Source organism: Trichosurus vulpecula, chromosome 1 (assembly GCF_011100635.1).
Source record: "Trichosurus vulpecula isolate mTriVul1 chromosome 1, mTriVul1.pri, whole genome shotgun sequence".
NCBI lineage: Eukaryota > Metazoa > Chordata > Mammalia > Diprotodontia > Phalangeridae > Trichosurus > Trichosurus vulpecula.
This window is the reverse complement of record NC_050573.1, coordinates 56,129,065-56,156,419: the sequence shown is the minus strand read 5'-3', so window position 1 is coordinate 56,156,419 and position 27,355 is coordinate 56,129,065. Positions and strand designations below refer to the sequence as shown.

The window sequence follows — 27,355 nt, the reverse complement described above, 5'->3', positions numbered from 1 at the left end:
CCCCAACACCTAGAACAATGATGCTAGTCACACAGGCTGTGGACTGGTAGGGACTGACTGGTTTACATCTTCCTATACGGCCCCATCCCTCAACCTTGTGGAGAGGAACCAGTGGAGTCCCAGGGCTCTCTCTCTTTGACCCCTCACTAATATCCAATGTCCAGCCCAGGGCCTCCTGCAATCTTACAAGTGCCTACACTGGCGAAAATAACAACAGTTCACATCCATGTGTTATTTTAAGGTTTAAAAAGTACTTTCCTCACAAATGCCCTGTGAGCCAAAAAGGACAAGAAACATCATCCCCATTCTATGGGTGATGAATCTAAGACTTAAAAAAAGTGAAGTCACTTGTCCAAGACGCCATACATACTTAAGGAGCAGCCAAGCCAGGATTCAAATTCAAGCCTCATAAGCCAACAAATCCAGCGCTCCTTCTGCTCCGCTACAATATAACAAATAACCAGAGTAAAAATGATACATGATAAATGAGTAAGGGAGATGGCAAACAGAGCTATGTGGGGGGACAGCTCATTCAGACCATGGGGCCAGAGAAGGCTGAGCTGAGTGTTAAAGGATGAGCTGGATTTCCACTGGGTGTGTGGAAGGTTGCTGTAACAGGAACAGCCTGAGGAGAATAAGCACGATCCCTGTCCCACATTTGGAATTCCATGTTCCGGTCCAATGGCAACATCTGGACAAGATGGGATTTCATTCTAGTTTATGATGAAAACCTTCCTGGGCAGGTGAAGCCGGTACTCTCCCACGGCTCAGGAACCATGTTTTTCCAAGAAAAAGCAAAGTAGGGGAAGTCACCAGTTCAGCTATTTGTAAACAGAAAGATTAATATTATTCTACTTCCAGCCTCCTCGCCAACTTTTGAGGAGGGAAACTCTGCATTCATTTTATTATTTTCTCAAATAATATCATCGGCTCACTTTTCTACTGCTCTCTACATTTTCCAAAGTCTTTTCTTCCCAACAACCCTGTGAGGCGGGTAGTGCGAGGATTATGATCTCCATTCTACAAAGAAGGAATATGAAGATCGGCAAAGTGAAACAATACGCCAGCCATGATTCCAAGGATTGTAAAGGTTGTGAGGTTCAAATGAGAAAGTCTGTAAGACTGTACAAAGCTTCAAGTGCTACATAAATGTCAGTTACTAAGTGCAGGCTGGGAGACAGCAAGAAGAGTGTTTCAGTAACTGATGAGTGACAGGTGATCAACCATGCTTAAAGCACAAGGAATTAATGAACGAAGGAAAAACAACTGTTTTTGTCTCATTCGAGGGATAACTGGGAGCCACTGGGGCTGAGAAAGGACTCGGGCAGCTTGAACACTGAGGGACCTGTCTTGTTGATACGTGCATAAAAGACATAGAGGGTAGAAGGGAGAGGCAGCATGGTTTCAAGGAAAGAACAGGGACTTGGGAGTCTGAAGACCCAAGTCCAAGCCCCAGCTCTGGCACTTGCTAATTCTGTGACTGTGAACACAATACAGGACACAATGTCTTCTTTTGCGAAAATGAGGGAATTGGACAAAGCTTTTTCCTTAGGTCCTCCTCAGCTCTAAAATTCTATAAGTCATCCTTCCTGGGGCCTGGCAGAGCACCTCATTTAGAGCTCTTCTGCACTTCTCCCAATCTACTTTGTTAGAGTATTGGGTGGCGCCCTCCCTCCCAAGCTCACTCCTGCATGTGTTCATTCTTATTCTCTCTCTCTCTGTCTGTCTCTCCCTCCCTCCCTCCCTCCCTCTCTCTCTGTCTCTGTCTCTCTGTCTCTCTCCCTCCCTCCCTCTCTCCCTCCGTCTCTCGCTCTCTCTGTCTCTGTCCCTCTCTCTGTCTCTCTCTCTGCCTCTCCCTCCCTCCTCCTTCCTCCCTCCATCTCTCTCTCTCTCTCTCTCTCTCTCTCTCTCTCTCTCTCTCTCTCTCTCTCTTCTCTCTCTCTCTCCCCTCCCCCCTCCCCTCCCCTCCCATCCCCTCCCCTCTTCTCCTCATGGTGGTTGCTTCACAGACCCTGGCTGATTCTACTCGTTGCCGAGCTGAACGAAGCACTAGGAGACATGGTCATATGGACTATTTCCCTTCCAAAACTCACACTCTCTCTGAAAGAGGTACTGGAACAGTAACTTAACTCTTGTGGGAAATTTCTTTTCATGTGATCTGGTGCCATGGCAAATTCCTAGGATCCTAGAACATAAGTAACCCTTTCACTTTCAACCCCACCATGTCCTCAACACCAGAAGGGCAGGGACCTTGCAAAACCAAGCCCCTGGCGCCAGGCACACTGGCTCCCCAGACACTCCTCTTCAAAGCTTTCTGCTGCAATGGCTGGTTGAGACTTGCTCACCTACCCAGCCTCAGGTACTCATGGTACCAGCTTGGGACAATCAGGAGGAGGAAGCCCATAGTTTTGCATTTTTACTTCTACATTGATTTTTTTCAAATAAATTGTGTATTTTTCCAATCAGGCAAGAAAGAGGACTTTCCAACAGCATGAGCCAAACGGGATGTTTACACTTAAATGGGGCAGAAAGAGGAAAGGTAATATCCAGTAGTTTTAAATAACCCCTCCTCTCCCCCTGTAAATGAGATACCCACAAGCTCCTCAAAATCACTTCACACACATCTACTCTCAGCAAATGTCAATAATTCATTCAAAAATAATTAAAAAGTGCTTGAGACTAAGAGACACCCTGTAATTATTCCATGATTGACAAACTGGGAATTGACAAACAATGAGTTCACTGCTATGATGTTGTACATTCAATCTCAAGCTGTACCATGCCACTTTTTAGGTACAATTACAATTATTAGCAGAATAATAGGCTAGACAACTAAAACAATAATTTTGTTTATGAAATTAGAACCTAAATTCTCCTTTAGTTTCCAGAAAAGATTTAAAAGCACTTCTCAGAGAACAAGGTTAACAAGAGTACTTTTCTCTATCACTCTACATTACATACTGCACTCTGGGCAATCCAAATTATTACAAAGCTCATGCAGACAACTTTTGTTGGCTTCTGGCCTGATCCACTCCACGAAAACAACCAGGGTCTCAGCTGGTCACACTGAGTTAATTCGTTTTCATTTAAAGCAATTAATAATATGAATTCATGGGATCACAGATTTAGAAGTGGAAGGGCCCTTAGAAGTAGTCTAGCCCAACCCTCTCATTTTACAAACAAGGAAGCTGAAGACACAGAGGGAAGAGAACACCTCCGGCAAGGATGTACCCAAAGTCACATAGGTAAACAGCAGAGCAAAGATTTGAACTCAGGTCTTCAAACTCCCAATGAAGGGCTCTTTCCGTTACACTATGCTAACAATACTTTAAGGATATGTGACTTCATTAGTAATACTATTAAATGCTTCCGAGTGGTTTCAGACTGTCAATATAATAACAATTGCTCATGTTTCTATAATGCTTTACAGTTTAATAATGTTGCTGTTGTTCAGTTGCGTCCAACTCTTTCTGACCCTGTGGACCATACAGCACCTGAGTTGGTTTGTTTGTTGTTTTGGTTTTTGTTTTGTTTTTTTTTTTTTTTTTTTCAAAGATACTGGAGTGGTTTGCCACTTCCTTCCTTAGTGGATTAAAGCAAACAGAGGTTGAGTGACTTGCCCAGGGTCACACAGATACTAACTATCTGGGGCCACATTTGAACTCAGGTCTTCCTGATTCCAGGCCCAGCACTCCATTCACCGAGCCACCTACCTGCCTCTGCAGTTTAATAATAGCTCACATTAAACATAAGATTTTAAGGTCTGAAGAGCACCTCATATATGATCTCATGTGATCCTTTCTCCTGTGAGGAAGGCAGCACAAGGATCGAGGACCGCCCTTGAGCAATGAGCAAACTAAGGCTCCCAGGGAAGCTGACTCCATCATGGTCCTAAACGTAGGAAAAGGTGGGACAAGTCTTGAACCCAAGACTTCCAAACCCCAGGTTTTTTCACCAGCCGGACTGCCCATAACAACGTTTCCCAATCACAATCTACAGAACTTTCCCAGTGATTCAACAACTGTCTTGGATTGATGGCAGCCACAGCCATGCAGAGGGCCACACTCCAAGATGACAGGGGCACTGGGTTCTAACACAAATGTCTTTTTTAAAAATATATACCAACTAAAGCAACCTAAATATAGGAAATCTTCGTTTTTCCCAATTGTTTGGGCTTTCTGATGCTTTAAAAAACATTCCAGAAGAGTAGGCTATGGGTGGATACTTCTGGAATAAGGACACAGTACATAGAAATGTCATCACATTTTCAGAATAATCCCACCCAAGGGTACAGAAAGGCACTCCTTTCTTCCCAGTCAAGCCCATTCTCTTTTTACCCTCAAGATAACTTTAAATAAAGAAATTCTGAGTGTTGGGCAGCATCACTAGCTAGAGAGAGAAAAGACCCACTTGGGGGCATCTTTGGCTGGAAATCACTAAATCATAGAACTGGAAGAGATCTTAGAGAAGGAGCCCTAATTTTACCCAGGAAGATAACTGGTGATCCAGAGTGACCTAGGTCATGCAGCCAGCCAAAACCTAAGCCAAGATTTTAAGCCAGATCTCCTGACTCCTTCTCTTTATACCACATCTCCTTGGCCACCATGGTATCTCCTCCAGCTTGGACTCCAATTTCTTCACACTGAGTCTCTGGGCCTATTCTCTTGCCCATCCCATAATAACTGCACACACGTAGTGCTCTAAGGTCTGTGAGCCCAGACTATCCTCATACAAACCCCATGAAGAGAGTGGGACAAGTCCCCATCTTCATTTTACACCTGAAGAAATGGAAACTTAGAAAGGCGTCAGAGAAACAAACTGAACACAATTCTTCTCATTCCCAGTATGGGGCTCTTTCCACTACACTTACTGCCTGCCCAGGCCAGCCAGCCCTCTCTTGGAGTCATTCCAGAGGAATGATGGCCTCAGATGATTTTGAGGCCTCTGGGATCCTAATCTGGAGCCTGACCTGAAGCGGGGAAACATGTCCTCCAGCCACTGCAGGCCTTTTAGCCTCTTTTTGTTTTTCTTTCCTAGAAAGCTGAGAAATTCATCTGTCTCCTAAAAGTCAAAGTAGCAATTTTTCAAGTCCAGTCCCTTAAGACCTGAAGCTTCTGGAGGGCTTTCAGGAGACGAGTGGCCCTCTGACTTGGCATGAACGTGCCCAGTGTCCTGGAATCTCTGCTGGGTCAGTTTCTTCTAATGTCAACGGAGGCACCTGAAGATGCTGCCCTAGGAGCCCTTTCTTTACATCAGGCAAATGATAAATATTGACTTTCTCCACTCCTCCCCTGGGCAGAGCCTTTTATTAGCTTCCCTGTTTGTGCACCTGGATCACCCACCCAGCCAGAGATGCAACAGCTCGTGAGGAAGGCAGAGTCCATATGGGCAGCCAGGCACTCAACTCCTGGCCTTCAAACTGCTGGTTACTGTTGGAAATCACATCCTGCAGACTGTGGAGTGGGAACCAAAGCTGGGAACAACAAAAAAGGGAGGCAAACCTGAGCCCATGCCCTTTCCATTGGTGGGGGGGGCAGCTCTCTAGAGGAAGAGAGGACAAGCCTTTTCCTGGAGTCTCTCTCTCATGGGACACAGAAGAACAAAACATTAGAGCAACACAAAGTACTATCTAAACCCAACACCATCACTTCACAGACGGGGAAACTGGGAACCGCATAGGTTAACTGACTTCCCCTTGATCAGTGAGTTAATGGCACAGCTGGGACTAAAATTCAGGTCTCCTGGTGGCCAGGTCAGGGATTTCTGCCCTACGCTATGTGGTCACCCAATGTCATCAGGTTCTTATCACACACTGCCTTGTAATATGGTTACTCATGTCAGCATCTCCTCACCCCCAAACTAGAAATTAAACTCCTGGAGGGCAGGAACTGTCATACACCTCTACATCCCACAATGCCATTTTGTGATTGTCTGATTTTCCACGCCACCCTGAATATATGGTTTAATAGTCTAACTTTCCAACAGGTCTTTCATTAAAATAAAAGCACAACTCAAGTGAAATCTACCATCACCATTTTAGCAGGATGCAAAAAATACCAAGTATGTCAAGTCTGGATATCTTCAGACCTTTTACCACCTGACAGGTGCCTCTCCTCTTGCCAGGAGAGCCTCAAAATCCATACAAAGAAACTCTCCATAGAGAAAGGAAGTGCCTCATTTTTCCAGACTGCACCTAAAAAGCACTCCCTCTTCACCTCTGCCTCTTAAAATCCCTTGTTTCCTTCAAAGCTCAACTCAAGTGCACCTCCAAAATGACCTTTCGTGATCTACCCAGCTGCTTGTGCCCTTCTCCCCAAATTACCTAATAATTTAATCTTCACAGAGTTATATATGCATACATGTTATCTTCTCCAATGAACTAGATGGTTTTTTATTTTGTCTGTATTCTGAGGGCCCAGCCCAGTGCCTGGCCCATAAAAGACACTTATAAGTGCCTGTTGATTGACAACACGCGCTGTCTCCAAAGAGAAGTTTGCACAATTTGTACCCAAACATCCATTCCAAAAGCAATAAGGCAATCAATACACAAAATAATTACAAATCATACCCTTTACCCTAGTGATACTGTTACTAGGACTAGACCCTAAGGATGTCATTAAAAAAGGCCTGTCTATACAAAAAGCATTCATAACAGTTTACTTGTAATAACCAAAAAATGCAAGTGACCCACGTGTCCAACGACTGGAGGAATGGCCAAATGAACCAATAACTCCACATAATGAAATATTATTGCACTGTGAGAAATTACAAACATGAAGACTACAGAGAAATAGTGGCCCAGAGAGCAAAGAAAGCAGAGTCAGAACAGGATCCACATGGCCTATGACTATACAGAAATAAATAATAATGATCACATAACCAGATTGTCTTTAAATACACAGAAATAAAAGACACTGAAAGGGGGCATAGAAGCAAATGACCTTTTTGTTATCAAGTTGAAGTTAATATGTAATGTTTAAAACATACTGCGAGTACTTTAGATTTATAGTCATGGAGCTTTACTTCATTTTTTAAAACACTGTCTCCTTGAATGTTTTTGTTGAATTACTAAGTTTATAATAAACAATTACTTTCATCTAACTCTCTGTCCCACCTCTTTCCTGGGCTGCTCTGAGAAAGGATCAGGAGAGTGTGAGCCTGGCTCTTTGGGAGATGCTCAAGCTCCCTTTCAACTGGGAAGAGGATTCTCTCCCTTGGCCATGATGCCTCTTGGCCTGGCACTCAAGGCCTCCACTCTCTGACTCCTAAAATGAGCAGGGCACTCAGTCACAAAGTCTGGCTTGTGTGGCTTACTAATGGCAAGCCATTTCCCCACTTAGGGGGTCAGTTTGCCCATTTGTAGAAAGGGTAAAATGAAACTACTTATCTGGGAGGAGTTTCTCAATCAGTCAATGAGTGTCTACCATGCCAAGGCATGTGGTAGGCACTGGGGCTCCAAAGGCAAATCAGAGTCTCTACCCTCACAGAGGTTACATTCTAGCCACAGGAGACATGTACGTAGACAGGTATAGACAAACAAAACAGATTTAAGGAGATTTCGGGGTAAAGACACGACTCCGGGGGTGGAGGAGAGTCAGAAAAGGCTTCAGAGAGAAGGTGGCACTTTAGATGAACCTTGAAGGAGACACAGAAGTGAGGTGTTCACGCTCAAGTACGGGGCTGCTGTAAGTAAAGGGCTTAGTTAACTACAAAGCATCAGAGAAATAAGAAGCAGTATCACCATTATTATAAAGATGGGAATTCCACTGATATGGGCAACTCTTGGGGGAGAAAACTCCCTTTTTACCAATGCAGGTAGGCATCTTCCTGCAACTTACAGTCAGAGAATTTGCCTAGAAAATTGAGAGGTTCATTTCCCATCTGGCTTCTTTTCTGGACTTCACAATCTCCAGAAATCTATCATTCTTCAGGATGAAATCCCCTCTGGAGCTCATACCTCCTCAGCACCCCTGCCCCTCCTGGTGGTAGCAAGGGAGACGAGGGGACAGATCCTCCACCTGAGGAGGGCACACAGGGCATTCACCTCATCACTCCTGGTCTGCCCTCCTGGACATCATGATCTCCAGAAATGCATCATCCTGCCAGATGAAATCCACACTACGGCTCAGACCTCAGATCATTTACAGCCCCACTCCAGGGCTTCATCATGCTCCCAAGAGTAACCCCCTCCCTTTTCTGCGTCTTTTTGATAGCTGTCTCCCCCATTAGATTCTGAACTCCTTAAGGGCCTTTCTTTGTATCCTCATCCCTTAGCACTGGGCACCTGGCACACAGTAGGTGTTTAACCCATGTTTACTGGCTCTCCTGAGGCAAATGGACTTGCCGGTCTATGTTAGAGGCCGGACTCTATCCAAGGCATCACCTTGGGTCTTGTCAGTCTTCTTCTTCTGGTTGTTGTTATTTTCCAGCCTGGCGTACACAGCCCCATGGCACATACCATATACCGCAGCTAACCTGGCTGACTCAGCCATCCTCTTTCCCTTCTTTAGCCCTTTCCCACTTCGTTTACATTGCCTCCCATGCCTAGAGTAGATTTCTACCCACTGGCTCCCCTCCCCCCATCTCCAGCGGTGGAAATCCATCCCTTTTTGGCCCTTCCCGGGCACCGCTTCTTCCACCAAGATTTTCCTCCGTCATTCTTCTCCTCCCCATTACTCCCCGTCATAGGGTCACGGCCTCTCAGCTGGAAGGAATCTCAGGCCCACCCACACCTGTACAGGAAATCACATACAAAATGCCAAACAAGTGATCATTCAACCTATGCCTGAAGATCTTCGCTGAAGGGGAAGGCACGACCTCCTGAGGCAACCAATTCTACTTTGGAACAGTTCCAGTTATTAGGAAGTTTTTCCTCATACTGAGCCAAAAAAACATGCCTCCCCATACCTTCTACCCATCTCTCCTCCTCCTTTTCCCCAAGACCAGCAAGAACAAATATAATCCACACTTACTAGCTGTGTAACCCCAATTGCCCTGCCTTCTCCCCTTGAAAAAAGAAAAGAAAAAGAACACATATAATCTCTCCATCACTCCACAGCCCCTCAAACTGTTAAAGACAATTGTTCTCAAAGGGGAGGGCAGGACTGCAGTAAAGGCTTCCCCTGTCAATGAGCTGGGCTCTAAAACATCGGCTGGACTTCAACAGGTAAAAAGGAAAACATTATTTGTGTATACGTTTTATCTATAATAATAATGATAATCAAAGTATGGCCCTGGTGATGGATTCTGTCTTTCATTCGAATAACAACTAAATTCAGAGATAATATCACCAGTATGGTTGCAGGAAGATAAAATTTTTCAGCAATACCTTAACTCTCAAAGAGCAGCTATCTAAAAATCAAAAAGATGGGGCAGCTAGGTGGCGCAGTGAGTAGAGCACCAGCCCTGGAATCAGGAGGACCTGACTTCAAATCCGGCCTCAGACACTTGACACACATACTAGCTATGTGACCTTAGGCAAGTCACTTAACCCCAATTGCCCTGCCAAAAAAGCAAAAAAATAAAAATAAAAATAAAATAAAAAAGAGGTTACAATCTGCATCAGTGAATGTACATTGAGAAAAATCACAGATTCCTGATGTACTGAAGAACAATTCCATTAAAGCAAGCCTCTTCCCCTGCTAGACTGTAAGCTCCTTGGAGGGGGAGACTGCCCTATTTCGATCTTGGAATTTATTTCCAGCACGCAGCGTAAGGGTTCACACTTATCTGAATCAAACCCAGAGAAGACAAAGTTGAGCAAATCACCCCTGCACAGTTTTTGGTTTCAAAGTTTGAATACAAAGTCCATTAGTAAGAGCAGAGACATACCATCTCACCTCTCATGTGGAGACTCTAAGAATACAGTAGGCCTAACAGTTAACACTGGAAGATGTTTAGCCCAATTCTGTGAAAGGAAAGCTTTTGATCTGGCTCACAAAACTGAGGAACATATTATCCAATCCAAAAACAGAAAGTTCTGGTTCATAGCTGAATCTTGCTTTTAGACTGAAAGTCACCCAAACTTATTTCTAATTGTCCGGGAGCTCCAGCTTTCTGCTTTGCCTCTCACCTGCTCATATGCTGGAATCCAGTGTCCAAGGGTCAGTTCACCCACCTGGTCAGAGAGAACCCACAGAACATATGTGTCTCAGGGGATGCAGGAGTAACAAGAAGAGCCTCATTAGCTGGATGTGCAAGTTGCAAGTCCATTGCTCAGAGAAAGCTTCATCAAAGTGGGGATTCATTTTGATGAGTATTACGAAAGCTACCAATCAGCTTCACTGAAGTCTTCTGATGCCACACAGAAGCGTGGAAATGACCCTGGGTTCCCAAGAAAACACTACACAGCAGAAAGAACACTGGCTCTGGAGTAAAAAACCCAGATACAAATTTCACTTCTGCCAACTTGGGCAAGTGACTAAACTTCCCTGGGCCTTGGCTTCCTCATCTGTAAAATGAAAGGGTTGGACTGGAGGCCTTTAAGGCCCCTTCCAGAACCAAATCTATGATCTACAACCAAGCTGGAAAGACTGTAGTTAGAGAGTGCCCATCAGTCCCTAAGCATTGATTAAGCACCTGCTAGATGCCAGGAACTGTGCTTGGAGCCAGTGACACAAACAGAAAAGTGGCACAGTCCATGCCCTGAGAGAGTTTACATTCATTCTTTTGGGGTATACACTACGTTCACAGACAAGCCAATTAAGGCTATATAAAAAAAATACACAAAGTGATATATGGGGGGTGGGGGGTGACATGAAAAACCGGAAGAATCAGGAAAGGCCCCTTAAAGGTGGAGGCACTGAGCTGGGTCTGGAAAGGGTCTGAGGGCTCCAAGGGGCTTCAGTAAGGAAGAAAGCTGTTCTGTGCATAGGGAACAACCTGTTCAAAGGAGATAGAAGGTCGTGTTCAGGAAAGGGCAAGCAGGTCGGTCAGGCTAGAGTAGAAAACAGATGGAAGGGAAGTGAAAGAAAGGCAAATGGAAAAACAGCCCTGAAGTGCCAAATGGAGGAGTTTCTCTTTGATCCTAGAGGCGAAGGGGAAGGACATGGTCAGGCCTTTACTTTAGGAATACTAGTTTGGCATCTGTGTGAGGGATGGATTGGAGAGCCAAGTGAGAGGCCAGGGCAAGAACACATGTGAAAGGCAACAAGGATCTGCACTACCAAGTTGTTTGTGGGGTATGTGCAGAGAAAAGGGCAGACGCTGGAGATTCGAGAAGGTGCAAACGACTGATTGGCCTTGAAGGGCGAGAGAGAGGAGTGATGCTGATGCCTACATTGTAAACCTGGGCAGCTAGGAAAACAGGGAGTGCCATCAGCGGGAAAAAAGGACAATGAGGAGGAGAAACGGATTCGGGAGGCGGGCTTCTAGTGCGCTGCGTTTGTGGCAACCACGACCCTCGCCCCGCTATCACCTAGCTAAGTACAGAAAGGATCAAGCCAGGTGGGGGACTCCAGGAGAATGAAGTTTTCAACCACAGCCTCTTACTAAGTCAAAAAGGAACCGTAATTTTCATAAGGGAAAGAAGTGTCTAGAAGAACAAACTCAAAGATCCAGGATGCATTAGAAAAAGTGTTCCATAAGCTGCCAGTTATTAAATAGTCTACGATTTTTTTTAAAAAAAGCACAATCCTGGATTACCCAATCATTCTAACAGCAACTCAGGACTCCTGGTTTACCAGGAGGCCAAAGAAACTTGAAGGACTTCAAACTAAAGTGCTACTAACAAACCTGTCACAGGATCACAGAATGTCAGAGTTATGAGGAATTTTTGAATACAAAATCTAAGTATCAAAATGAGAAAGAACCTTAAAATAGAGAACACAGGATGTCAGAGGTGAAAGGGTCCTAAGAACACAGAACAGTCAGTCAATCAACAAGCATTTATTAAGCACCTACTATGTGCCAGGCACTGAGCCAAACACTGAGGATACAAAGAAAAGCAAAAACACTTTCCTTGCCTTTAAGGAGCTCATGGGGAAGAAAACATTCAAATAACTATGGAAATGCAAGATACATACAGTGTAATGGGAGGATAATTTCAGAGAAAAGGCACAGGGAGAGAGCCAAAGAGAGAAGGGAATGGGAAAGGCCTTCTTTAAAAGGGAGGATTTGAGCTGAGTGTTGAAGGAAGCCAGGGAAGCAGGTGGTGGGGGTGAAAAGGAAGAATATTCCAGCCAGGAGGGAAAACCAGTACAAAAACATGGAGGTGGGAAATGGAGTGTCACACGCAAGGAACAGCAAGTAAGTCAGCGTAGGTAGATGAGAGGGAGTAAAGTATAAGACTGGAAAGGGGCCAGATTGTGAGAGGCTGTAGATGCCAAGCAGAGAGGCTTATACTTGATCCTGGAGGTAAGAAGGAGCCAATGGAGTTTACTGAGTAGGGGAATGACACGGCCAAACCTGGGATCTGGCACCTGAGTGGAGGACGGACTGGAGTGGGGAGAGACTTGAGGCAGAGAGACTTGCCAGCAGGCTACTGAGGTAGTCCAAGTGTGAGGTGATAAGGGTCTGCACTAGAGTGGGGGCTATGTGAGCAGAAAGAAGGGGACGAATACAAGAGATGTGATGGAGGGAATAATAACAAAGTCTGACAACACACTGGATATTTGGAGTGATTGCAAATGAAGCTTGAGGAGAAGGATGGAGGTGCCCTGGACAGTAATTGGGAAAATGGGAAAAAGGGAGAGTTTGGGAGGAAAGGTAATAAGTTCTGCTTTGAACATGTTGAGTTTGAGATGCCTAAGGGACATCCAATTCTGGATGCCAAAAAAAGCAGTTAGTGAGAGAATTAATCACCTCAGGAGTTAGTTCAAGAGAAAGATTAGGGCTGGACATATAGTTCTGGTTTATCTGCATAGAGATAGTAACTGAAACCACTAATAAAATTAGCAAGTGAGAATGTCAGGAGTTGGGAAGAGACCTTGACCATAGAACACAGAACTTCAGAGCTGAGAGACCTTAGAACACAATTAAGAACGGAAAGGGCTGAGAACATGATGTCAGCAGTGAAAATGCTCTGAGATCATAGAGGAGGAGTACAAACACAGAGGATTAAGTGGCAGACATGGTGTCAGAATGACCCAAGTTCAAACTCCAGGATCAAATAAGGTAATCCATGTAAAGCACATTGCAAGTTCTAAAATGCTACATAAATGCTTTTTTGCTGTCGTTCAGTCATTTCAGTCATGTCCAACTCTATGACCCCATCTGAGGTTTTCCTGACAAAGATACTGGAGTGGTTTGCCATTACCTTCTCCAGTTCATTTTACAGATAAGAAGACTGAGGCGAACAGGGCTAAGTGACTTGCCCAGGGTCACACAGGGTCTCTGAGGCCAGATATGAACTCAGGTCTTCCTGACTCCAGGCCCAGTGCTCTAGGCACTGCACCACCTAGCTGCCCTTATAATGCTAGCTATTATTAAATCTTTGACCCTGTGTAGCTTGGTTCCAAAGGCCCAATTTGTTCCCCTTTCTGAGCCTCAGTTCCTCATCTGTAAAATGGGCATAACCTCAGCTTCAGTACCTACCTCCCAAGGGTTCTTATCGGGCTCAAACAAATGTGAGGCACTAGATAAACGGCAGTCATTATTGTTATAACACAGAATGTTAGGGAATGTCAGAAATGGGCTAGAGCTGATCTAGTATTTTTTCAAAAGAGGAAACCAAGGCAGCAAAATGCAAAACGACTTGCCAGAGGTCACCCAGGCAGGCAGTGACACAACAGCGAAGATAACCCAGTTCTGGAACACTCAGTGACAGTTTTATGTCAGCCTGTGATGAAAGGGTATGATCTCATGAAAGAGGCAGGTCAAGAGCTGGGACACATCTCTGGCCTCAGACCATTACTCCTAAGTGTGACCTCAAACAAGTCACTTTAGCACTGCAGGAGGGGTTTGGGCTAGATGGCCTCGGAGGTCCCTCCCAACTCCAGGCTTAAGACCCTACAATCCTCGTGTGAACGTGCTATGGAGGTCAGATGGGGAGTCTTACCTCTCTGGGCTTCTTTCCTCCCTCCCAGCTTCTATGGTCTAAATTCTACAGACTCATAAATTATAAATTGGCAGGTACTCCAAAGATAATTTGGCCCCAACCCCCTCATTTTACAGGTTAGGAAACTGAGGCCGGAAAGATCAAGGGACTTTTCAGAGGCCACACAACTGGTCAGTGACAGAACTGAAACTCGAACCCAGGTCTCCCAAGTCTCCAGTGCAGGGCGTCCTTCCCCTGGAGCACTGTCTTTATGTTCAAAGATCCATTTTTTTTCACCAGCCTTCGAGGAGTCTAGGCAACCAGTACAAAGATATAAAGGAACATCCTTCATCGAATTCATCCGTAGGGTTTGCCACTACGCATAGCTATCAACTAGCCTGCCTTTTCTTTTCAAGTTAATTTAGTCCAATGAAGTCCCTACTGTGTGCAAGACATTATTAATACAGCAATGAGACAAAAGCTGACAACTGCTTTCGGAGATGAGCTAGTCGCTAAGAAACAAAATCTCTCCCAGCCCCTAGTTCTACACCAGCAGATGGACAAGACAACCCCAGTAGATTCTGACCATCCCCCCGACACACACACACACACACACACACACACACACACACACACGTAAAAATACAGTATATAAAAAAACTGGCCTGATGCCCCTACTGAGAAGTGACAGAGATAGTGGTGTGGACTTACTCATTACGCTGCAATGTCTAATTATGGTGTTTCCTAAGGCTAGAAAGAGCCGAAAGTGCACTAATTACCACAGATAACAATTAGTAGAACAGAAGAGTAACAATATCAGCAATGCCAACCTCATGACTTCACTTGGTCTACACCTGTTCTAGGCAGACAGACATTGTTCATAACACACCTTCAAGGTCAGAGGATTGGATGTTCAAAATCTCCCTCCTAGCCCCAATCAGCAGATCCTGCCCATAGTCCTCTCTCATCAGGACCCAAGAAGGTGCTATGCAGGAATCTGAACTGAGAGCCACCCCTCCATTCTGACACTAGTCCTGATAATGCAATCTAGCCACACCGGCTCTCCAAAGGAACCTGTCTCCCCTTTCTGCAAAGGGCAGAGTAGCACAGAGCATATGAAAATGTGGAAATGGTTGCAAAAGATTTAAAATCCAGCAAACGTTAATTAAGCACCTACTTGTACTAGGTCCTGGGGCTACAAAGATGAAAAAGGACTATTCTGTCCTCTTGTAGCCCGCAAGGAGCTCACAAGGAGCTCACAATCTATCGGGGGAACAGGATTAGGCCATACACACAAATAAGTAACAGGACTCCATTAAAAATGCAAAGTGCTCTAAGAAAACCCAAGGAAGAAAGGCAGGCTGGCACAGGAAATAGAGAGCAGGCCTCTAACCTACCTCTGACATACTGGTTGGGACTCTGAGAAAGTCACTTAACCTCTCAACATTCTATGCTTACAAATTGCAAGAGAGAGTTCACCACCTGGAAATGCCAGCACCAAGGAAATCTCAGGTCTAGGAAAATCAAATCTGAAGAGCAAAAGACCACTTTCAAGAGGAAGAGGATTAAGGAAGGTTTCAGGAAGGAGGGGGAGGAACATAAGCTGTGTCTAGAAGAGAAAGCCTTCCACAGGTGAGATGAGAAGGAAAGTGCCCTGCCATGTGGTGCCCCTGGCTTCCTGCTGTTCCCTCCCACAAGACACTCCGTGTCTCAGCTCCAGGCATTTTCTCCTGCAGTCCCTCATGCCTGAAACTCTCCCTCCTCATTTCTGCTTCCTTCAAGCTCCAGCCAAACTCTCCCCTTCAACAAGAAGCCTTTCCCAATTCCCCTTAATGTTACCGCCTTCCCTCTGCAGATCATGCTGCTCATCTCCAATCTGTCTGGTCCACATCCTGTTTCTACGCAGTTGTTTGCGAGTTATCTCCCCTAGTAAACTGGGGGCTCCTTAAGGGCAGGGACCATTCTCTACCTTTCTTTGTATCCCCAGTACTTAGCACAGTAGCTGGCAAGTTATTATTATTTTTGGTTGAATCTCTTCAGTCATGTCCGACTCTTCATGACACCATTTGAGATTTTCTTGGCAAAGACACTGGAGTGGTTTGCCATTTCATTCTCTAGCTCATTCGACGGATGAGGAAACTGAGGCAAACAGGGTTAAGTGACTTGCCCAGGGTCACCCAGATAGGAAGTGTCTGAGGCTGGATTTGAACTCAGGAAGAAGAGTTTTCATGATTGCAAGCCCATGCTCTATCCACTGAGCCTCCTCTCATACAGTATGCCAGCTCCCCACCTGGCATATGGTAGGTGCTTAATAAATGTTTACTGACTGACTGACTGAAATGTGGGAAGACTGCACAAATGTATGGAAGTAGAAGATGGCCATCAATCAACATGTATTTACTAAGTGTTTGCTGTGTGCCAAGTACTGGAGATACAAATACAAAAATGGATTAATCTCTGCGTTCAAGGAACTTACTTTCTAATGGGGAGCTATATGCATGTTTGAGTACAGACAAGATAAATACTAGATAATTTTGGGGGGAACAACAAGAAAGGCTTCCTGGAGAAAGTGGCTCAGGAGATGAGCTTGGAAGCAAGCCAAGGCCTCTGAGAGGCTGAGGGCAGGAGAAAGAGCATGCTGAGAACCAGGGTCGAGAAGAGGTGGGGCACCAGGTAGGATGTGCCATAAGAAGGCCACCCACAGTGACCCAAAAACAGAATGCGAGGGGAAAGAAGGTGGAAAGAGGGCTAGAAAGGTCAAGTACGACCAGGTGGTGAAGAGTTTTGATCAGCCAACAGAGTTTATATTTTATCCTCAAAGGATCGGGTGCCCCTGGAGTTCATAGAGAAGGGGAAGGACCATGTCAGACCTATACTTTGGGAAGATCACTTGGGCAGCACGTGGGAGATGGGCAAGATTGAAGGAGGAGAGCCCAGAAGTATTTGGGCAGCCAAGTCGAGGATGGACTGGAGGCCAATTAGGGGCCTATCACAATAATGCCAAGGTTTGCTGGCCCTGAAATCGACTGAGTGGACAGAATGGACATTCAGGGTAGAGGAGGAAGAATGTGAAACAAGGCTCGTAAGATCAATGGGAGGCTGACCCAGGAGGGAGGCCCTTCTAGGCTAGGCTGAGGCCTTTGCATTCTATCCTCTGGACAATAAGGAGGCACAAAAGCCTCATCTGGAGTCCAGGAGTAACTTATGAAGACAGACGCACAAAGTGGTATTTGAATACCTTTCCTATAATAAAAATAGCTCCTCTTTACCCACAGCTCAAACATCCGAAGAAAAAGAGAGGGCGAGACACCACAATAACAACAAGCATTTACATAAGGCTTTAAACTTTAGTGCCTTGTATTATTCTCTCATTTTTAGGAACAACCCAACAAGGCAGGTAGGACAAATGTTATCATCTTCATTTTACAAATGAGGAAACCAAGGTTCCAAAAATGGAAGGGACTTGCCCTAGGGTGCAGAGGTGATTTCTTTAAATGTTGTCTCCCCCATTAGAAAGTAAGCTCCTTGAGAGCAGGGCCTTTTTTTTTTTTTTTTTTGGCCATTCCTGGTATCCAAAGTGCTTAGCACAGTGCCTGACCCACATTCAGTGCTTAATAAATGCCTGGTGACTGACTAACAAATAAGCTTCTGAACTGGCGCTCAAACCCAAGTCTCCAGACTCTGAGTCCAAGATTCTTCCCACTACCAAGCGGCACCAGCATGCTCCTGCCTCACTCTGGAGATACTGAGGGGCCAAAACTAAGAGTGAGCTACCATGGCCAGGAAGGGCACCAGGCGTAGACCCTTCCGGATGCACCTGAGCTTCCTAGCCTTCCTTCCAGCTTCCCACTCAGAGCCACAGAAGACATGGAATCCCCAACGCTCTGTAAAAGACACAGAGTAATTTATGATTTCTTATACTATCGTGTCACTTTTAATCTTTCAAAGGTCTCACACCCAATTTTATCTACAAAATCACACCCGGCGATAAGCAGAGAAGATACTGTAATATGATAGACGAAAGAACTGAGGCATAGGTTTGCCAAAAGGCTAAATATACAATTAAGAAAAGTGGGGGGAAAAAGAAACCAGATTTCCTGACTCAAATTAGTCCAGTAGTTCCCAAGCTGTGAGCAACAGATTTGGGGGTATAGGGTGGTCACAGAATTATTACCAAGGAAGGCAAGGGGCCATCAAATCCATAAATAAGCAAACATACTTTTTTATAGACTGAAAAAATGTTTCATACATATGTATTACTTTTTTCCAAGTATGTTAGACACTATTGTGATTAAAATACAGTCATTTAAAAGTGATACTGAATTTATAGTGGATTTTTATCATTATTTTCTTATGTCACTGGATGCAAATTACACAACTACCATGATTGCGGAGGGGAGGGGGACTGGGAAATTTTTTGATGTTAAAGTCCTCATACTCGAAAGCATCACACTGCGCTGACCACAGCTGCCCCTCCTGGCCCCGGAAATGGGGTATACTTTGGAATGAGACCCAAAGAAGGCACCTGCATCCTCTTCCCCACCCCAAGCAGTACCCAATGGGATCAAGGCAACAGTAATTCGCTGGAACTTCCCCCTCCTAGGGCCCAGGGCGGCCGGGAGGGGAAAGCACCTGCTCCCCGAGGGCTCAGGAGGGCAGAGCTACCCGCTCCTCTCGACCTGCACTGGGGGACAAAGCACTGGGGAGTCCACAGAGGCTTGGAGCCTTCGCAGGGAGCTTCGCACAAAATACATACCTATGGACTCTAAAAAGTGGAATTTTCTGGTAACACAAACAGGTACATCGAGTAAAAGTTACATTTTTTAAACGTCCCTCACTAGCGGTTTTCGGCCAGTTGTGCCCTAGGGGTACCTGCTCAACTTGACTCTGCCCAGCCCTGGCTCAGCTTTAGAACTCCGGAGTGGGGACACCTGTCACCTCGGGATGCTGACTGGGAGGGGGGGCTTCTCCCAATCAGGACCCCTTAGGGGAGGGGCCACCTGCTTCCCCCACTAAAAAAAAAAATTCTTTTAGGAGGGACCACCTGCTTCCCCTCCAAGATTCCCAGGGGGAGGGGCCACCTGCTGGCCCCCCCAACCCCCTGTGGGGGCGGGGCCGCTCCTCGAGACTCCCATAGGGGAGGGGCCACCCACTAACCTTCAAGACCCCCCCCCACGGGGGAGGGACCACTAGCTTCCCCCAAAAGATCCCAAAGAGGAGGGGCCCTCAAGACCCTCCGTGGTGGAGGGGTCACCTGCTCTCCCCCAAGACACCCCCATGGGGGAGGGGCCAAATGTTTACACACACCCCCAGGACCCCACGGAGGAGGGGGCCACCTGCTCACCCAGCCCAGAGTGGGTCACCCGCCCGGCTCCCCCCGCCCCCATCCCCGCGGCCGTCGGGGCCGCGCGCGCTCCCGCCTCGTGCCCGCGCGCCTCCCGTGCGCGCCCCCGCTGGGGGCGGGGAGGGGGAGGACGAGGATGATCATGGGAGGGATGAGCGGGGGTGAGGAGGGGGCTTCTCTTACCCGGGCCGCCCGCGTCAGGCTCAGGTCCTTCATCACCTCCTCGAAGGCCGCCGTCTCCTCTGCCTGCTTCTGGTTGTGCAGAGCGATCTTCTCGCTGAATTTCCGCGGATTGTTCGAAGTCGCCATCTTCTCCTCCCCTCCCGTCTCCTCCTCCTCCTCCTCCCCTTCCTCCTCCGCCTCCACCACCTCCACCGCCTCCTCCTCCTCCTCCTCCTCCTCCTCCAGCGAGGGCCACCGCGCAGGCGCCGGGCCGGGCCGCTGGCGGCCACAGCGCGCAGGCGCCGCCGGCGGAAACCCCGCGCAGGCGCAGCGAGCCACGCGCAGAGCCGAAGGAAAGACGCCTGCGCGGCTGGGAAAAGCCGGTGAGGGGAGGGAGGGAGAGACGGCGCTAGGCGCTAAGGCGCAGGCGCAACGGGCTTGTCGGCGGCTACGGCCGGGGCTGTCGGCTGGGGGCAGCAGCTTGGGCTGAGTGCGAGCTGCGTGCTCCCGGGCTCTAAAGCTCCGGGCAGGGGCGGGGGCGCGCGGGCGCGCGGGCACGCGCCTTCCTGCCATTCGACGCTTCTGGCCACCTGCGCGCTCGCTTGCACACCCTCTTCAAAGCGCTGCTGCTCCCTCACATCTGTTCGTTCTTTTCAGCCCGCGCTGCCACCTCCCTAATTCACACCTTCCTCTCTTCCCTCCAGCCAGCCCGTGCACATGTGTGCTCGCTCGCCTGCCCGCCTCTAACCCCTCATTGCTGCTCACGCACCCCCGACGATCCGGGAGTCACTCCTCTCCTCCAAAACCGCCAGGGGCTCCCCATTACCGGCAGAATCGACGTTCAAGGTCCCCCACAACCCGACCCCCTTCACTCCTAAAACACTGCCTCTCTCTGGGTTTGTTTACTCCTGTAAAACCGGGGGATTGAGACGGATGGTCTCTACATTCCTTCCCAGCTCCGACGTTCTAGGGTTCCTTCCAACTCTAACGTTCCCTACCCTAAGGTTTCCTCCCACACCGTCGAAGCCCTCCCAGCTCCAACATTCTGCATTCTTCCACCTCTAATGTCTGATAGGTCTGTGGACCCAAAGCTGAGAAAGAGCATTTAAATAGTGCTTTTATTAAAAAAACAAAAAACTCTGTGTGCCTCTCGAGAAATGGGTTAACTCACTCTTTCAAGGACATAACTTCCCTCAGCAAAGGGTAGGTAGTTGAGTGAGAGAGACACAACTCCTGTCCTTGACTTCTCTTGTAGACTGACTTGGAGACCATGCGCTGGCGTCAGCCCTGCTGAAATGAACCACTCCGTGCCTCAGTTTCCTCACCTGTAAAATGAAGATGAAAGCACCTCCCCCACAGAGTTGTTGTTAGGGTCAAATGAACACAGGAAAAATGCTTCGCAAATCACAGACAGCTATATAGATGCTAGCTGTTTTTACATTGTTATAGTTAACAGTCCAAGGCTGCCTTTTGGCCTTTTCGTTGAAGCGAATGGAGGATTCAGGGGTCATAGGGCAATGCACGTCCAGCATCTCCAGGGGAATCCTTTGCAAGATTAGGACTAGGATTTGGGTCCTCTCTTTTTTGGGGTCCCCTTGTCCCAAAGTCATTAAGATGTCATCATAATGGCTCATGGAAGCCTGTGGAAAGGGGAAGGCTTAATGGCTGGGGATGGCATCTGCCTTCCTGAGTTTGATCAGTGAAAAGGGTTTTCGGCACTTGGATTTCAAACCCTGCCCCCCACCTCCAAGGGCCAGGCCCCACACTTACTAGCTGTGTGTCTACAGGCAAGTTAGGAGCTTCTCTGGGTTCCATCATCAGCAACACAGAAATACCAGTCCTTTCAACACCTCCCTCCCAGGGCTGTTCCAAGGATCAAGACAATTGTCCTTTCCAGACAGAAGTCCAAGGAGACCTAATTAAAATCCGCAAAATCCCACAAGTAAAGAGTCCAGGAAAGGGAGATGTTTCTTCTCTTTCGAGATCAGACATAAGCAGGCTGCTCGTCACCTTTTCTTTCCAGAGGTAATATCTATAAAGTGCCGAGCACATAGTAGGCTCTTACTAAATGTTTGTTCCCTACCCGTCACATCCCATTGGAGGGAGGAAGGGGAAAGCAGCTAGAGAAGCCAAAGCAATGCATAAATGTCACCAATCATTATTAATCATCATGATGTTTCAGTTCAACACATATTTATTAAGCATCTGTTGAGGTGCAGGGCACTGTGCCCCAGAACCAGGAGAAGATACGAAGTTGGGATATCACCGGTCCCTTTCCTCTGGGACCTCGCAGTCCATCAGGAGACAAGGACACATTCACAAATAACTACCGTACAAAACCATACACGCTACGTACACCAGAGAGTTGTAATCAAAGCGCTGTGTGAGCTCCGGCCGGGAAGGTCATTACCAACAGGAAGAAAAAAAATGGTAGCCATATTGTTCCCCGTCGCCCAATTAAATGGAAGAAGGCAGTGGGTAGTCAGAGAATCTGGGTTCAAGCCTCACCTCTGACACTACCTGTGTGACCTTGTCCAAATTACTTAACAGATTTTGAGCCTCAGTTTCCTCGTCACTAAAAAGGAGATGGTTGGACTAGATGGCAGCTAGTCAGTGTGGTAGATAGAACACTAGGCCTGGAGTCAGGAAGACCTGAGTTCAAGTTTGACCTAGATACTCGCTATCATTAGCTGTAAATTATTTTTGCAGGACAGGACCCTGGGCAAACCACTTACTGTTTGATGGCCGAAGTTTCCTCCGCTGTGAAATGGGGGTGATAACAGCGCCTGCTTTTGACAGGCTTGTCATACGAATCAAATCGGATGATGTTTGTAAAGCATCTGGCACATAGTAGGTGCTTAATAAATGTTTGTTGACTGGCTGACTGCATCACATATAGGTGCCTAATAAGTGCTTTTTAAGTGAATGAACTGAAGCATTTTCAGAGGAATTTGAAGGATGAGCAGGAATTCAGCAGGTGCAAAGGGGGAAGATTATTACTAGGCTGTAAATTCCTTGTGAACAGGAATACTAATTTATTCATCTTCATATCTTTGTATCTCATCTACCACCAAGAACAGGACTCTTTTCACAGCCTAAAAAAAATGTTTGCTGACTTGAACCCACAGCTACTAAGAAGTGGAGGGAGGCAGGAGTGTCCAAAGGGGACTTGGCTCTGACTCTGCATAGGTGCAGGTGGAAATCTTGTCCCCTCGCCCACCCCTTCCACTCCCCACCTATCTCAAGCATCCTCACTTCTTAGCCATCTCCATCTTCCTCTGACCCTGGAACCAGGCATAGAAACGGATGTACCAACCTCTTCTGTCCAGGACGGATGAACTCCACCCCATCGGGTCACCCAGGAACTGAACCCTTGGAGACAAACTCCATACACGTGAGAGGTTCATGAACTAGACTTTGAATCCCCTGCTGGATGGAGGCTCCTTTCCAGACAGGGCCCCAGGGAGACCTAATTAAAACCATCTTGGCCTCACAAGCAACAAGGCCAGGAAAAAGATCCATTTCCTTCCTTTCAAGGCCAGACCCGGGAAGGCTCCATCACCTCCTCCTCCTCCTGCTGCTGAGGTCCTGAGAGAGGGGCCAAAAGTGGTGACAGGGACCCAGTGAAAACCAATGAGAGTGCCCCTCAGAGAGACCAGGGTGGGTGTTCAGGGTCACCACCCTTCTCTGGGTCTGTTCCACCCATCTGTAAAAGGAGAGTTGGACTAGATCTCGAAAAGCTCTTCCAGCTTCAAAATATGTTGAGCCTTTCATTCTAAACAGCCCTTGAATGGAGCACTCTGAAGGGTGACTACCCAGCCAGGGCCCTGAGCCCAGGCCTGGTCCCCCAGAACAAGGAGGAAGGTCTCGCCCTGGGAAACCCCTGGGGGTAAAGCCCAGTGAGAGAAGAAATCCAGAAACTCCTAGACCTGAGGGGAGATGTGAGAGTAAATCTAGACTGAGAGTGGGAAAATCTCTCTTTTACTCCTCCCTCTGACACTTACTTAGAGCTATGTGACCTTGGGCAAGGATATTACTTCCCCCTCTCTTGGCCTCAGTGTCTTAATCTGTAAAACAAGGGGTTTGGACTCCACATTCTGAAAGTCCCTTCTGGCTCTGACATTCTGGCTCCAGCCTTCTAACACATTACTCCCTTTCATGCGCTCCACAATCCAGCCAAACTGGCTGGCTTTGCTGTCCCCTGACATACTATCTTCTCTCTCCATGCTTTTGCACAGGCTGTCCCCCATGCCTGGAATGCCTTCCTTCCTCATCACCGCCTCAGAATCCCCAGCCTCCTCCATAGTCCAGCTGAAACATCACCTCCTTCCCACCACACACAGGGCCTTTGCTGATGCTCCCCATGGCTGATACCTCTGGCCCTGTCTCCCTTTTCTATCACGCCCCCTCCAGAATTACCTAGTATGTGTTTTGTATGCATTAAAGAGAGGCAGGGTGGTGTGATGGTTAGAGAGCTGGTTTCAGAGTCTGGAAGACCTGGGTTCGAGTCCTACATCTGACACATAGTAACTGGGTCACCTTGGGCAAGATCCTCAGGTTCTTGATGCTCTGGGCAGCTTTCTAGGACTATAAGCTTCCAAAAAGAGGCTGATGTGCTTTAGTACAGGGAGGTTCCTCAATGGAAGTTCTGTCGACCAATAAAGTCACACAACCTAGTCCTTATCCCTATTCACAGATATGATAAAAATTTGATTGACATAGATGGATGCAGTTGTACAAAAATGCATGTCTGTATGTGAATGCACAGGTGTGTATACACCCTGATAAGCCCTTTTCTTTCTTCCCAGCCCCAGGGATCACAAACTGGTACAAATTAGGAAGGAAATCAACCCCTGGACCCACAGGGGAGCCCGGCCTGGCCACTGCCCCTACCCTAGGCTGAGGGCCAGAGAGGAACAAAAGGTGAGAGCCAAGTGACCGGCAGCAGTAGGACGGCATTATGAGGTTGGGACTCTCCAGGGTAATGTTTAGGAGGTGCCAACTTGGGCTGATTGGTAGAGTTTCCTCATCTGAGAGCTCCCTATTTCAACGAAGTCATAGACCTATCCCTGTCCTCTAAGTATGCCCTCGTTATAATTGCTTGATTGATGTGTTCTAAGGGCCCTCCCAGCCCTGACATCCCATGTTCTAAGGCCCCTCCAGCCCTGACATCCTGGGTTCTGAGGGCCCTCTCAGCCCTGACATCCTGTTCTAAATGCCCTCCCAGATCTGACATTTTGTGTTCTAAGGGCCCTCCCAGCCCTGTTGTAAGTCACTTTTAAGCTCTTAATATTTCGTGATTGATGGGATTTTATAGCTGGAAGGCACCTTGGAGATTACTTGATAGATTAAGGGAAGAGACTTGCCCAAGGTCACAAAGTTATTCTCTCTAAAGCCAGAAGGAAGAAGGTCCCCAATGCCCACCCCCACCTCCCTGCCCAAAGACAGGAAGACCTTCCCTTCTTTCACTTTGAACTTGTTCTACAGACATTCCCAGGCACCCAAAGCATCTGCGCCAAAGATGACAGCTCCCTGGTGGCAGCAAGTGGCGGACGGGCAAGCGTGGGCGGTCCGTGGGTCCACAGAATGACTGCTCCATCTGTTCCAGTGGGCTTCCCTGCACCAGCCAGGTACTTCCCGGGCCTGTCGCACGATTTCTGCTCAGTGCTGCTGCAGTGACTCACAGTGAGCTGTCATCAGACACTATGCCTGAGTTTTTTCCTCGACAGTGGGAGGGGGGTTGAGGGGGGAGAGAGGAAGGGGTGAAGCCCTGTACCCAGGCCTGCAGACCACCTGGACACCTGGGCAGACAATGGGCTCCCCCAAACTGAGCAAGGCCTGAGGAGGCAGGAGGCCCGAGCTCCCTCTCGGACCCTGAGGTTACAGCTTCTCCTCACATCCGTCTGAGTTTGGGTTCCTAAAGGATGCTGGGAACCTCAGAAAAGAGGAAACTACAGCCAAGGCTTGGGGACCAAGTGTGCAGTAATCTATTCCCAGCCTAGGAGAAAGTGATGACTGAGGGGAGAAAGGGGATGCCAAGCAATACCTGGGGCCCTTTCTCTAGGAAGTCTGGTGGGACAAAGTAAAAGAGAATACTGGATTCTTTTAGAAGACACAGGTTTGAGTCTTAGCTTTGCCACTTGCTAGTTATATGATGGGGTGCGGGTAGGGAAGGAAAGGGAATAGGCATTTATTAAACTCCTACTGTGTGCCAGGGACTGTGCCAAGTGCTTTACAAATCTTGTCTTATTTGAGATAACAAACCTGTCCAGGTAGGTGCTATTACCTCTGAGGAAACTGACGCAAACAGAGGTTAAGCATCTTGCCTAGGGAAGTGTCTGAGGCTGACTTTGAATTCAGATCCTCCCGACTCCAGGCCGAATGTTCTAATCACTGGGCCACCAGCTGCCTGCTAGGGTTGAACAAGGGTTCACATTAATATGTTAAGGCTGACAAAGAACTTCTCTAACAACCCAATCAGGTGAGTAGCGTATTAATATCCTCACTGTACAGATGAGGAAATCAAGTGGCTCGTGACTGGCCTAGGTTCACAAAGGTCGCAAGCTAAGACCTAGGACTCAAATTCACATTTGTCTCAATTACTGGGACTCCGACTTGGGCCCCTTAGCTGCCAACTCCACTAGCTGGCCAGCGTGCCACTCAGATCCTCCCTCTGACACAATTTCCGTCACCTCGTATAGGTCTTTTGGACCTCCCTGGGTCTCAGTTTCTTCATCTATATGGGTTTTATTAGATGGTGTCTTTCTAGTTCTGGACCCATGAGCCTCCCTGAACTTACTGGTGCTAAGAACCCTGCCAGAGCCTGTGTCCCCATCTGTAAAATGGGTGTGATGATAGCCACCTCATAGAGCAGGTTGAGGATGGAGGTCTGCGAAAGATAAATGTTGGATGGATTGTTGCTGGTACTAGTGGTACACTTGCAGGCTCACGGATCCCCATAGAATCCTCCAGGGGACTGCTCATTCTTGTCTTTGTACCCTTAGCACCTGGCACTTGATCAGAATGGGATCTGCAGGGCTTCTGGGCATGGGACTACCTGAGCTGCACCCAGGCCATTTCCCAGCGACCAGCAGGGGTGCTCTTCTCATTGGTGCTCTCAGGAACTCCATGGCCCCAAGGACCCCGCATGGTTGGTGCTCACCCCAGCTCTCCATGGGGCCTCCAAGCCCGGTTCCGACAAGCCCCAGCCAGGGGGGCTGCCCAAACCCTCCCTCACTCGACCTCTTGTGCCCAGCACGGCAACTTTCTTCCACAGCCCCAGCTCCCAGCTCATTCCAGAGCCTGGGCCAGATTTGGCGCCAGCTTGGGGGGGGTGATGGGTGGATGGGAGCGGGAGGGGAACGCTCTCTGCATCAAGCTGGCCCAGGGACACCCTGCATTTTCCCACAGCCAAAGCCCAGGTGCAGAGGAAAGCTTCTGCTCTCGCTGAGCCCAGAGCTGCACGGGAACAGGACATCTGGAATAGAAGCCTTGCTGCCTCCGTCCCCACTCAGAACAGCCATCCATTCCAGGCCCTGCAATGTCTGTCTGGGGCAGTCAGGAGGCTAGCTACATCTACATCTACATCCTCCCTGTGCACCAACATGAAGAGAAAAGCTCTGAAAACAATGGCTGGTAGTTTGGGGTAGGGTTGGTGTTTTTTGTTGTTTTTTTTGAAGGACACAAACGTTTGCAAAGTTAAGTTCCAAGGCAGTTTCTGGTAAATTGAAAACAGCTTTTTAGCTTTTAAAGTTTACAGTACAAAAAATAATTTTCCCTTCTCTTCCAGGGGGGAAAGGCATTCCACCAACCAGGCGAGACTGCTCTGCACAATCCCTGGGTAATGGATCTGCCCCTAGATAGGAAGGCCCCAC

At 47.6% G+C, this 27,355-nt stretch overlaps 1 protein-coding gene across 3 annotated transcripts in view; it reads right to left on the bottom strand.

The window, feature by feature from the left end:
* CRTC1 (CREB regulated transcription coactivator 1) overlaps positions 1-19,639 on the bottom strand; it is a 120,923-nt gene extending 101,284 nt beyond the window's left edge. For all 3 annotated transcript variants that reach the window (XM_036740904.1, XM_036740902.1, XM_036740903.1), the window contains exon 1: positions 19,503-19,639. In XM_036740904.1, coding sequence (XP_036596799.1) covers positions 19,503-19,628 — 126 coding nt within the window. In that variant the 5' untranslated portion in view covers positions 19,629-19,639. The remainder of the gene's footprint in view (positions 1-19,502) is intronic.
* Between the last annotated feature and the right edge of the window lie 7,716 nt (positions 19,640-27,355).